This window comes from Paramisgurnus dabryanus, chromosome 8 (genome assembly GCF_030506205.2).
Source record: "Paramisgurnus dabryanus chromosome 8, PD_genome_1.1, whole genome shotgun sequence".
In the NCBI taxonomy this organism is placed as follows: Eukaryota; Metazoa; Chordata; class Actinopteri; order Cypriniformes; family Cobitidae; genus Paramisgurnus; species Paramisgurnus dabryanus.
In genome coordinates, this window is record NC_133344.1 from 7,773,033 (window position 1) to 7,785,973 (window position 12,941).

Here is a 12,941-nt window from a genome sequence, read left to right on the forward strand (position 1 = left end):
TAATTTTTCTAATTTTTTATTGTTCTTATATGCCCTTTTTTGAAGAGCACCCTGGATTGTTTATACGTTATTTATATATTATTTTTGACCCAGAGAAGCGTTCCTTTTTTTTCTTTACCATACAGATTATTTATTATAGCATGTTAAAATTGCAACTTTGTAGGTGTGGGCAAAAATTTGCGTTTAAATGCAAAGTGCTGTGGTTGGATTGTGCAGATTAAGAGGCAGTATTATTATAAGTTACTGGTCTAGGATGATACAACCACTGTGGACCCATTTATAGCATTTAAACATAAAACAATTCAGATTCTTATGATATGTCCCCTTTAAATAAACATTATTTATTTTGTCCAGCAATTTCCCTTACAGATCACTGAGTTCGGATTGCAGCTGCGCAGCTTGTGCGTCAGGGGGCGCGGGAGGTTCAGGAATGCGACGCGATGTTTTAGTTGTATTCAAACATATGGGAGTGTTTAGGTCAATTTGTTTTGTTTTCAGAGCAAGTAACGGTACACGTGTCCTGCCAAAGTATTTGAAGTTTGGCTGACTGTTTATGTAGTGCCAAACATGGCGAAATGGTGTCTTTCCAGCAGATGGCGCAGTAGGCCAGTGGACATCAAATATCTGCCAACGTTATGCTTTTTATGAAATTTCCTAAAATGTAGCTTTTGCAAACATGTTTGTTACAGTGACAGTTCATCATAATAAATAATTTAATCACTTAATAGACTCATACATGCTATTGGAAAGCATATGGCATGGCTATTCACCATAAATTTAGTTTTTTCATATAATTATTGTAAAAATATATGTAAAAAAAATAATTTTAAAATGCCATTAAACTTAAGCTGTTTGTCATAAAAACATTACAAAATTCCTTTATGTACTGTGTTTTGGCCCTTATTCCAGTGTCATTACCATTCGACAGATATCCCTGTCCCCAGAAGAAATTTACACAAACAATCCATGCAGGTTTCCATTAAAACTTATTATTGCCGTTAAATTCACAAGCAATAAATTATTAAAAGGAATCAAAATGTGCTTGACACATTGTACTTTTGTTTTTTTGCCCAGGCCAGGACAGGATGTCTATACTGCGCGTTGCCAATCCGGGTGTTGCGTCGTAGGGGAGGCGCATCACGCGAAACATGACAAGCGTGCACGGGGCAAACCGGTGTCAGACTCTCGCTAACTTGAAGATCGTGATCCGCATTATAAATCGGACAGACCTGCAGGTCCAGTGATGATCGAGACTGATCTACGGTCAGCGGGACAAAGTCACCGAATAGTTTTGCGGTGCGTAAAGAACGAGCGTGCGAACTAACAATGAGTTTAGCGCTGAAGAGCTGGATGGCCAATGAGGGACCCAAACATTTCACTATGGTGAGAAAAAAAATCTGTTCAACTAGTGCTGACTATATTGAAGAAAAAATAAAAACCACCACAGACATTCTCTTTTTATTGTAATGGTTATAATGGGAATTTTATTGGTTTTATTGGAAACTTTAAAGGTAATGTATTGGGTAGAATGTTATCTGCTGGATGGGACCCAACCACACTACTATACAGTACATATAGCCATAACTTGTAATGGTTTTAATTGAAAACAGTTGATGCTTCATGTTATTTGTAATGGAAACCATTAGAATTTCTTTTGTTCTGTTAAGCAGGGATATGAGGATTGTTGTGTTTATACTGTGTTTGTTTTGTACAGATGATTTGGGTTGGAGTGAACGTCTTCCTGTTCTGGAGAACCTTCATGCTGTACTACAGCGGAGCGCAGTATTATTATTTGCACAAGATGCTCGGGGTAAGACGTGTGTGTGATGTAGATGTTGTATTTGTTTTGTGTTGATATGCATGATGGCTCTTGTTGGCACTTGTAATGTGCAGGGAAGATGCTGCACAGATCACACAAACTTTATTATAAAGTTTTAGCAGTTTTACACAGCATGTGTGTGTGTGTGTACAGTAATCGGTCATGTAGCAGGGATGTTGTGTTTTGTATGGAGCTGTACAGGCGTGCACACACATGCCCAACCTCTTCACAGGAAACTAGAAGATCAAACAATACATCAGATCTCTGTTTCTCTCTCTCTCTCACATACATATACACGTGTACTCAAAAACCTCAGGTTGACCTTATGATTATATTAAATGTACTTTGTGCATTTTGGATGCTTTCATGTGAACAGTTGTTTTGCACTGTTAATAATAGACGTGTAATGAGTTAAAAGCAAATATATTTGTTTTTGTGTTAATAAATGTGTTATTATGCTTTTTTTGTTAATGGAGATGTGAGGATTTATTGTAGTGTACTAACAGTTGTGTGCTCCGCTCCTGATGGGGGCGCTGTCACTGATCTGTGGTGTGTGTGTTTTTTTTTTAGTTGGGTCTCTGCATCAGTAGAGCATCGGCCTCTGTGTTAAACTTTAACTGTAGTCTGGTCTTGTTGCCCATGTGCAGATCACTACTGACATTAGTGCGAGGGTCACAGCGGGTGAGATACAGACATCATGTGCTTTTTCTTCTTTATTGATGATATTGCATGCATAATGACTCATATTTACAAATAATCTCTCTCTCTTCTCAGGTGAATAGTAGACAGGTTCGCCGGCTGTTGGATAGGAGTAAAATGTTTCATGTGGCTTGTGGAATCACTATATGCGTCTTCTCAGGTAAGGGAGTGATCTTAATCTCTCATTGACATGAAGTTTGGTCTACACTGCACACTTGACCAGCCACATAGACAATAAGAGACTGTCTGGTCTAGACACATATACATCTAAAGTAAGATATAGACCTACATCTGTAAGCACAGTGTGATATTCAGATGTAAAATTTGTGGCATTCGTGTGTGTGCATTATGAGAGAGTCACAGTGAAAGTTCAGTAGATGATGTCTGAGATTGATATAACTTCAGAGCAGACAGACAGACAGCTGGTTATACTTCACTCCACTGAAATGTGTCACTAGCCTGCCTGTCTGTGTCGGTGCTTGTGTCTTCGTCTGTGTGTATGTATATGTCTTTGTGTGTGTCTGTATTCATCTGTGTGTGTGTGTCTGTGTGTGTGTGTTTGTATCTCTCTGTGTGTCTGTATGTCTGTCTGTGTCCATCTGTATGTGTCAGTGTGTGTGTGTGTGTGTGTGTGTGTGTGTGTGTGTGTCTTTCTGTATGCGTCATAAGATCCTGTATGTGTCCCCGTTTGTGTGTCAGTGTCTATGTGTGTCCATCTGTCTGTGTGTCCGTTCGTCTGTGTGTCCGTCTATGTGTGTCTGTCCGTCTGTGTGTGTCCGTCCCTCTGTCTGTGTCTGTGTCCGTCTATGTGTGTGTGTCTGTTGGTCTTTGTGTGCGTCCGTCCATCTGTGTGTGCATCTGTTCATCTGTGTGTGCGTCTGTCCGTCTGTGTTTGTGCATCCGTCCATCTGTGTGTGCGTCTGTTCATCTGTGTGTGCGTCTGTCCGTCTGTGTTTGTGCATCCGTCCATCTGTGTGTGCGTCTGTTCATCTGTGTGTGCGTCTGTCCGTCTGTGTTTGTGCATCCGTCCATCTGTGTGTGTGTGTGTGTGTGTGTGTGTGTGTGTGTGTCCGTCTGTGTGTGCTTCTGTTTCTGTGTGCGTTCGTCTGTGTGTGTGTCCATCCGTCTGTGTGTGTGTCCATCCGTCTGTGTGTGTGTGTCCATCCGTCTGTGTTTGTGCGTCTGTCCGTCTGTGTTTGTGCATCCGTCCATCTGTGTGTGTGTGTGTGTGCGTCTGTTTCTGTCTGCGTTCGTCTGTGTGTGTGTCCATCCGTCTGTGTGTGTGTCCATCCGTCTGTGTGTGTGTCCATCCGTCTGTGTGTGTGTCCATCCGTCTGTGTTTGTGTGTCTGTCCGTCTGTGTTTGTGTGTCCATCCATCTGTCTGTGTTTGTGTGTCCGTCTGTCTGTGTTTGTGTGTCTGTCCGTCTGTTTGTGTGTCTGTCCGTCTGTGTGTGTGTCCATCCATCTGTGTGTGTGTCCGTCTATCTGTGTTTGTTTGTCCGTCTGTCTGTCTGTGTGTGCGTCTGTCTGTGTGTGTATCCATCCGTCTGTGTGTGTGTGTCCATCCGTCTGTGTTTGTGTGTCCGTCCGTCTGTGTGTGTCCGTCCGTCTGTGTGCGTCCGTCTGTGTGTGCGTCCATCCGTCCTTCCATCTGTGTTTGTGTGTCCGTTTGTCTGTCTGTGTGTGTGTCTTTCCGTCTGTGTGTGTGTCTGTCCGTCTGTGTGTGCGTCCGTCTGTGTGTGCATTCGTCTGTGTGTGTATCCATCCGTCTGTGTGTGTGTGTGTGTGTGTGTGTGTCCATCCGTCCGTCTGTGTGTGTGTGTCTGTCCGTCTGTGTGTGTGTGCGTCTGTCCTTCCATCTGTGTTTGTGTGTGCGTCTGTCTGTGTGTGTCCTTCCGTCTGTGTGCGCCCGTCTGTGTGTGTGTGCGTCCGTCCTTCCATCTGTGTTTGTGTGTCCGTCTGTCTGTGTGTGTGTCTTTCCGTCTGTGTGTGTGTGTCTGTCCGTCTGTGTGTGTCCGTCTCTCTCTGTGTGTGTGTGTGTGTGTGTGTGTGTGTGTGTGTGTGTGTGTGTGTGTGTGTGTGTGTGTGTCCGTCCGCCTGTGTGTGTGTCCGTCTGTCCGTGTGTGTGTGTGTGTGTGTGTCCATCCTTCTGTGTGTGTACATCTCTGTGTGTCCTATCTTTGTTTGTTTGTGTGTGTGTGTGTGTGTGTGTGTGTGTGTGTGTCTGTTCATATGTGTGTGTGTCTATCTTTCTGTCTGTGTGTATCTGCGTGAATCTGTCTTTGTGTCTGTCCGGCTGTGTGTCTATTTGTGAGTGTTGGTTTGCGTGTCTGTCTGTGTGTCTATTTGTGTGTCCATGAGTATGGTCATGTTTTGTCGGTCTCTGCCCTTTGTTTGTCTGTTTGTTATGGACATCTTTGTGTCTGTCTCTGTTTTTGATTTACCTTTGTGTATCTCTCAGTTTGTGTCCGTCTATGTGTGTGCTCGTACATATTGGTAAAATAACTTTGTCTAGCGTTACAAGTCACCAGCTGGGGTTTGCCGACTGACAGGTGTGCGTGCGTGTGTGTGTGTGTGTGTCTGTGTATGATAAGAATAGTGGAGTATCCTAAGGGGTTTCCCAGCTGGTTTGATGTTGTCGGAGACCCCCTCACATTTCCTGTCTCATTGCATTGTGCTCTTTTTCTAATTACAGAGCTCTCAGGCATCACGTTACCATGACAACTGTGCAATACACCCGCATACAACACACACACGCACGCACGCACGGCCGCGCGCGCACACACACACACACACACACACACACACAGAACTGCTGAATGTAGATATCTTGTAGACATTCCTATAGTATGCTGTCAGTGTCTGTTCTCCTCTGACTCTGTGTGTGTGTCTGTATTGTTAAAGCAGATGTGATTATCGTTCACGGGATGTTTTTGTTTGTTTTTTTCTGCAGTGATCCATGTGGGCGCTCATCTCATAAACATGGTCAATTTCTCTGATAGATATTCTGAAGATTTTCCTGATCTCAATGTCGCTCAATACAAGGGACAGGTAAACACACAAACATACATACCACAAACATTCAGCCACAGAGTATTTCCTGATCAGCTATCTTGAATTTAAATAAAAATGGAAAGAGTTGTCGGAATCTTAATGCTTGATGACGCTGAGGTCAAGCAATGGTTAAGGTTCCAAGGAAATGCATGAAAAAGATCTGAATGCAGATGAAGACTTTAATAGGGTGTAACTTACTTCCACATTCCTGCTAACAGTAGTAGATCGCTTCCCGTTCTGTACGCTTTACGCTGACATGATGCTGTTTTCATACATGAAGCCTTTAGGAGCTATCAAAGATGAAAATAACCAGTGGATATGCTTGTCTTAAACCTAAGTCAAAGAAAATTTACTAACTTTTTTTTATACTTTATAAACTGCAAAAATGATTTTCATTTAAGAAAAAATGTCTTAGTATTTTCATGTCTTGTTTTCAGTAAAAAATATCTAAAAATTCCTAAATTAAGATGCTTTTTCTTGATGGGCAAAAGGACCCAGGAAAGTTTTTGGACCAAAAATATCAAATTTAAGTGATTTTGTGCATAAAACAAGCAAAAAGATCTGCCAATGGAGTATAAAAACATATCTTAAACATGTTTCTTAAATTCAAGAAAAATTCAAGAAAAATTAGCTTGCCTCATTGGCAGATTTTTTGCTTGTTTTATGCACAAAATCACTTAAATTTTATATTTTTGGTCTAAAAACTAGACTTATTTTCTTGGGTCGTTTTGCTCATCAAGAAAAAACATCTTAATTTAAGAATTTTTTTTTCCTGAAAATATTTTTTTGCAGTGTAGCTTTTGACAAAGGGATTTTCTTCTAATACATTCAGATATTAGAATAAAAAAAACATAACACAAATAATAATACTACGAATAACAATAACAAGCTAGGATAGCGCATACCGGCAACCGGAAGCGATCGTCACAGTTTTCCGGTTTGGTCATGTGACGTTCGACTTAAACATAAAGTATAAACAAGAATCCGTGGCATGGCTAGACAAGACAATAATCCAGACATGATAAATATACTGCAAAAAATGACTTTCTGACTTAGTATTTTCTAAAAATTCTTAAATTAAGATTGATTTTCTTGATGAGCAAATGACCTAAGAAAATTAGTCTAGTTTTTAGACAAAAAATATCAAATTTAAGTAAATTTGTGCGTAAAACGAAAAAAAATCTGCCAATGGAATAAGAAAAATGTTCTTGAATTAAGTGTTTATGAAAAAATAAAAATTATTTCAAGAACATTTTTCTTATTCCATTGGCAGATTTTTTGCTTGTTTTAATCACTAATTTACCTAAAGTTGATATTTTTTGTCTAAAAACTAGACTTATTTTTCTAGGTCATTTTGCTCATCCAGAAAATGCATCTTTTATTTTATTTTTATTTTTTTACTGAAAACAAGACAAAAATACTAAGTAAGAAAGTAAAAAATTCTTAGTATTTTTGTCTTCTTTTCAGTAAAAATATCTTAAAATTCTTAAATTAAGATGCTTTTTCTTGAGGAGCAAAAAATAAGTCTAGTTTATTGACCAAATATATCAAATTTAAGTGATTTTTTGCATAAAGCAAGCAAAAAAAAACCTAAAAAAAAAAAAGAAAATTTTTGAATTTAGTGTTTAAGAAAAATGTTCAAGATTTTTTTGCTTACCCCATTGGCAAATTTTTTGGCTTGTTTTATGCACAAAATCACAATTTGATATTTTGGGTCTAAAAACTAGACTTATTTTCTTGGTTCGTTTTGCTCGAATTTTTCTTCTTGAAAATCATTTTTTGCAGTGTACACAATACATCATCAACAATAATTGACAAAGAACAATGGCAATGTTCTGCTAGTATTTTTAGGTTAAATTAACTTAAAGTTGTAAGGCCCCAGGTAACTTACAAGCTTTTTTTTAAGTTATGTTTTTGGGCCGTTTTTTGCCTTTATTAGATAGATAGTATGATCGGGTCGCAAAGTGTGTCTGCACCATATGTCAGGTCATTTTGCTCATCCAGAAAATGCATCTTTTTTTTACTATAAACAAGACAAAAATACTAAGTAAGAAGGTAAAAAAATTCTTAGTATTTTTGTCTTGTTTTCAGTAAAAATATCTTAAAATTCTTAAATTAAGATGCTTTTTCTTGAGGAGCAAAATGACCCAAAAAATAAGTCTAGTTTTTAGACCAAATATATCAAATTTAAGTGATTTTGTGCATAAATTAAGCAAAAAAAAACCTAAAAAAAAGTAAATTTTTCTTGAATTTAGTGTTTAAGAAAAATTTACAAGATTTTTTTAAATTAACTTAAAGTTGTAAGGCCCCAGGTAACTTACAAACTTTTTTTTAAGTTATGTTTTTGGGCCGTTTTTGCCTTTATTAGATAGATAGTATGATCGGGTCGCCGGAAGTGCGTCTGCACCATATGTCAGAGTACTGCCCACTACACCATCGGCAACTTACAAACTTTTTACAGTGTGAAGTGTTTCATGTGTTTCCTAAAGAGATGTTTTAATGTTTTTCTCATAAATAATGTGTGATGGTTCTTCTCTCCTCAGGACTCCAGAGTCATCATCATGAGCACAGGTGCTTCACATTATATTTCTTAACCAGTTTATGTTCCTGCTGATGTCTGGTCGAGTACTCATTATTGGGTTTGTCTCATTCTTTTAGTTCCTGGAGTTACCGGAGTCTTGTTGGTCATAGTGTTGTTTCTGATGTTTACAGCGTCGTCTTCCTGCATCAGGTATCCCACCACATCTAAACACGAATGCGTGAGAAAATAACAGATTTAAGTCAACTTTACTTTTAAGTGCTTGACCCAAATCTGACCCTAGTCTAGTTTAGACCCACAGCACTATAATTACTGAGACAGTATAACCTGAAGGGTTTCCACCCCTGTTATTGATTTAAAGGTGGATGGAGCTGTTTCTCTTTTAAGAGCGTCTAAAGTGATTTAAAACACACTTCTTTCTCTTGTTTGGCAGTGAGTGATTAAACTCGATTCGTTTTTCCTCAGGGTGTCGAGTTATGAAATATTCTGGTACACTCACAATCTCTTCATTGTGTTTTATCTGATTTTGATTGTTCATGCAGTGGGGTGAGTTTGTCAATATAATGTAGGTATACAATTATTGTAGTATTGGATGTGGTATAACTGACACATCTCTGTCCAATAGGGGAGCTTTAAAGTATCAGGTAAACGTGGAGGCCCACCCACCCGGCTGCGTACACATGAACCTCAGTTCAGATTTACCGACCAATCGCAGAGCAGCAGGAGAAAACGAAACGCAGGCCGTCTGTCGAGAAGATGCACGCTTTCAATCCCATTTCCCTCAGGTCTGTCTGTGAATAACGATTTTTGTGTGTTTATTTATATACTTCTCACACATCATGGAGTAAATCTGTACACGTATGTGTTTCAGACGTGGCTTTGGGTCTCCGCTCCTCTCTTTCTGTACTGTGCCGAGCGGTTATATCGGTACATTAAAAGCATTGCTGACCCTGTTACCATCATTTCTGTTGTCAGTCATCCCTGTGATGTCGTAGAAGTGCGTATGTTAAAGAGCGGCTTTAAGCCCCGCCCCGGGCAGGTGAGCTCCGCCTTCATGTCGTGTGTGTGTGTGTCCTTGATTGTAGATAAACAAATATACATTCAGATATATTCATATTCACAATTGCTTTTTGCATATTTATTGTGTTCTTTCAGGTTTTGGATAATGTTTGTGTGTCTGATTATTCTTCTAGTACATCCTGCTGAACTGCCCTGGTGTGTCCTCGTTTGAAAATCATCCTTTCACTCTTACCACGGTAAATGTGTTTGAAAACAGTGTATGGACATGTCCTTTCTGGCTAAAGGCAGTGTAGATGATGATGTAACGATGGTGAAGGCTGTTCAAGTATCGGCTCACTCGCAGTATTCAAACAAAACAAATGTGGAATGTTTGAGAAACTTGGAGCTGTAATCCCCACCAGACGCTTTGACATTTCATGCCGAATCATTTTTACTGGACTGTGCTTTTCCACACACACACACACACATAGCAAAATTTTTGTACCAGTCTTCCAGCCCTCAGGGTTTTGTTTCTGAGCAGTGCATGACTGTACCTGAACCTCACCTTATCCCTTATGTGTGTCTATGTTTCTTAGTGTCCAACAGGGAAAAATGAAACATTTGGTATTCATCTCAGAGTACTGGGAGACTGGACATGTAAGTACGCACACTTAAACCTTTATTTAAACTAAAGATTCTTTAGTAATGATATTAACCATAAACCTAAATCTAACTTTGTACAAAACTGACATTATGAGATTTAAAGGTGCCATAGAATGTAAAAAGTGCTTTTAACAATTGTTAATGGTTTCAAATCAGCTTTACATGAATAGATGTAGAGGAAAACACAGAATGATCGATAGATAATATAAGAAGTAGAATACACTCTTGCAGCGGCGTTTTGAACTAGCTGAAGCTTGTTTACCTGATTTGCATGGCATCCCCCGAGTAACGAGTTACAATAGTCTAGGTCATAAAAGCGTGGATAAGCTTCTCTGCATCTGATGCAGACACCATATGGCATGTTTTTGAGATATTTCTAAGATGGACGAATGCTGTGCGGCAGACGTTGGAGATATGGCTATCGAAGGATAAATTGCTGTCGAGCACCACACCTAAATTCTTTACCATGGAAGATGGCACCACAGTGCAGCCATCTATGGGCAACTTGTAATCTGACATATTATGCTTGGAGCGATTCGGTTCGATAATAAGTATCTCTGTCTTACTGGAGTTTAGCATAAGGAAGTTATGTGCCATCCAGTCCCTAATATCGCTAATGCAGTCTGTTAGCTTAGAAAACCGGTGGGTTTCGCTAGGATGTGACGAGATGTAAAGCTGGGTATCATCCGCATAGCAGTGAAAACTTATGTTATGTTTCCTGATAATATCTCCTAGAGGTAACATATATAAGGAGAAGAGAATAGGACCTAAAACTGAACCCTGTGGTACGCCGTATTTAACTAGGGAGTGATATGACTCGTCGTCATTTACATAAACAAAGTGGTAGCGATTGGTTAGATATTATCTAAACCAGGCTAGCGCCTGACCACTGATACCAACATAGTTTTCTAGTCTATTGAGTAGGATTGTGTGATCTATTGTGTCAAAGGGAAAGGGTGCAATGCGAATGGCGTGGGACGTGCGGAAGGTGCAGTGCGGGTGGCGAGTCGCGGTTGGCGTGTTCTGCACAAAGTGAGCGATGCCGCGGGAAACGTGCGAGTTGAAAAATCAGAATTTTGGCAGATATTCGCACCGCGTTAACCAATCAGCAGCTTGCTCTAGTAGTGACGTGATTACAGGAAGCGAGCAGAGTTGCAGAATCCCCTCCTATGATGCAAATTTCCACGTGAATGTCTGGAATGACTAGAATTTCATGAACGGGCTTAACGCGCGATTGAAGCGAGTTAACTCAAAATTTTCCAAATTTCTCCAACTACGCGCAAATAGCATGTTTTTGCAACCTCTACCGCGTCTGGTGTAAGATGCACAGTTAGGCCACCACCACCAGACTTGTTGTTTTAGGAGTTTTAATGTCAATCCATATTTATTTTTATCAATCTATTTTATTAAGATTCAACCAGAAAAAATTAATAAATAAAACATTTCATTCTTAAGGCAAATCTTAGGGTTGTGAATAGACATTTAAAAACATCTCTAGATCATTTTTACACTTAGGCTATATCCACACGAAGCCGGTGCATTCCCTATCCGATCATTTTTTTTCCTTGCTCTAAAAAAATAATCTGTAAACACGAAACCACTGAAACCGACTGAAAGCGGTGTAGTATATATGCCGGACCAGTATGGGGCGCTGTAATTCTGCCACAGATATACACTATACACGGAGAAGAAGACTTTGAGCATGCGCATAACCAACGTATGGTGTTGTCCATTATCGCTTGTTGGTCACCACAATTGCATAGAAGCAATAGATTTTGCTGTAATAAAGCTAGTAGGCTTTAGTAGCTTCTGTAGCACGAACACAATCACGAAGTCCGCCGTTATTGTTGTTGCTGTTACGTGTGACGCTTCCGACACGTGATGTGATGACGTTTTCGCTTCACAAAATATACGGATTGGCTGTACAGACGAAACCGCAAGGGTGTCGGTTTCAGATTTATCCACTTTAGGACCCGGTTTCAAAAAATAGCGGATTCAGTCTCCCAAAACGCCGGATCCGTGTGGATGAAACACCAATACGATAACAAATTTATACGTATACAGTGATACGCGTCTCCGTGTGGACAGCCCCTTAAAAAGCTACATACCTTCTATGTAGATATCAGAGAACAATTTAACAGATTATTGCAATGCATTCTTTGGCACCTTTAAAGTCGCCCTGCAGTGGATAATATTATCATTTATGCATCTTTGAGCATCATAATATAGCATATGTAATCATTTTTCTTGTCACAGTAATTTCTTCATGCTTTAAAATAGCTTCAACGTTACTACACCCCTACCTCATTTAGTATACATAGACCTATGAATATGCAAATGTGGGTGGGAAATAAAAAATTCTAAAACTATCGAATATCGCACTAGTTTTAAGTAATAAAAATATGAATGGGTTTCTATCAATTAATTTTAGTAGTTGAAAGCAATGTAAAGTATTAAAGCATAAAAGTCTTCATAGTCAGGTACATTTTAAAGCTGACCCATGGGATTGTTTGAGATTTATGAGACTTTCAAACCGTGAGATTGCAAATGGATTACTGTGTTTTGGTTTCTATTTTTTTCCGAGGATATTTTTAAACATTTGACCCTCAAAGGTAAAGCCGAACATGCACACGGGCTTTCACACTAAATTAAAGGATCTTATGATCTAACACCGTTATTACATACAGATGGCCAATTCGTTGTCCGAATGTGCAATGCTGGTAAAAAAAACATACAGTGCACACCACACATTGTGGTTGACTCTATCAAACACTTTCCATGATGTCATACTTTAAAATATGTTCATGCTTGACAAAAGAAATCCCACATACTCCGCACAACCAACACTAGTTCATGGCACTTCGTAGGTATTTTACGAGGTGGCTAATTCGTACTACCACATTCGGACATTTTTGTATGGCTTCCTCTTGCCCTGGTGACGTTGGGATTAGTGGTGGTGTTTCGTTATTGTTTTTATGACAGTTGTGTGTTTTGGTACGATCACTTTGTACGTATTCTTGTTTAATTTGCATACGCGTTTGTTCTCTCTCCAGCGAAATTTTCTCAGCAGCTGCTCGAACAGTCGGACAGCTCCGAGATCCTTCCCATGATGCATCAGAGGAGATATCCCACGTAAGTCTGCTGCTTGTTGTGGGAAAAATGCCCGA

General features: G+C 39.5%; 1 protein-coding gene across 1 annotated transcript in view; it reads left to right on the plus strand.

The window, feature by feature from the left end:
• The first annotated feature begins 1,139 nt into the window (after window positions 1-1,139).
• Window positions 1,140-12,941, plus strand: part of nox4 (NADPH oxidase 4) — a 28,742-nt gene continuing 16,940 nt past the window's right edge. The window contains exons 1-13 of the mRNA XM_065280445.2: window positions 1,140-1,383; window positions 1,715-1,810; window positions 2,390-2,500; window positions 2,594-2,678; window positions 5,473-5,570; window positions 8,117-8,144; window positions 8,232-8,304; window positions 8,578-8,658; window positions 8,738-8,897; window positions 8,984-9,151; window positions 9,306-9,368; window positions 9,708-9,768; window positions 12,828-12,906. Coding sequence (XP_065136517.1) covers window positions 1,327-1,383; window positions 1,715-1,810; window positions 2,390-2,500; window positions 2,594-2,678; window positions 5,473-5,570; window positions 8,117-8,144; window positions 8,232-8,304; window positions 8,578-8,658; window positions 8,738-8,897; window positions 8,984-9,151; window positions 9,306-9,368; window positions 9,708-9,768; window positions 12,828-12,906 — 1,160 coding nt within the window. The 5' untranslated portion in view covers window positions 1,140-1,326. The remainder of the gene's footprint in view (window positions 1,384-1,714; window positions 1,811-2,389; window positions 2,501-2,593; window positions 2,679-5,472; window positions 5,571-8,116; window positions 8,145-8,231; window positions 8,305-8,577; window positions 8,659-8,737; window positions 8,898-8,983; window positions 9,152-9,305; window positions 9,369-9,707; window positions 9,769-12,827; window positions 12,907-12,941) is intronic.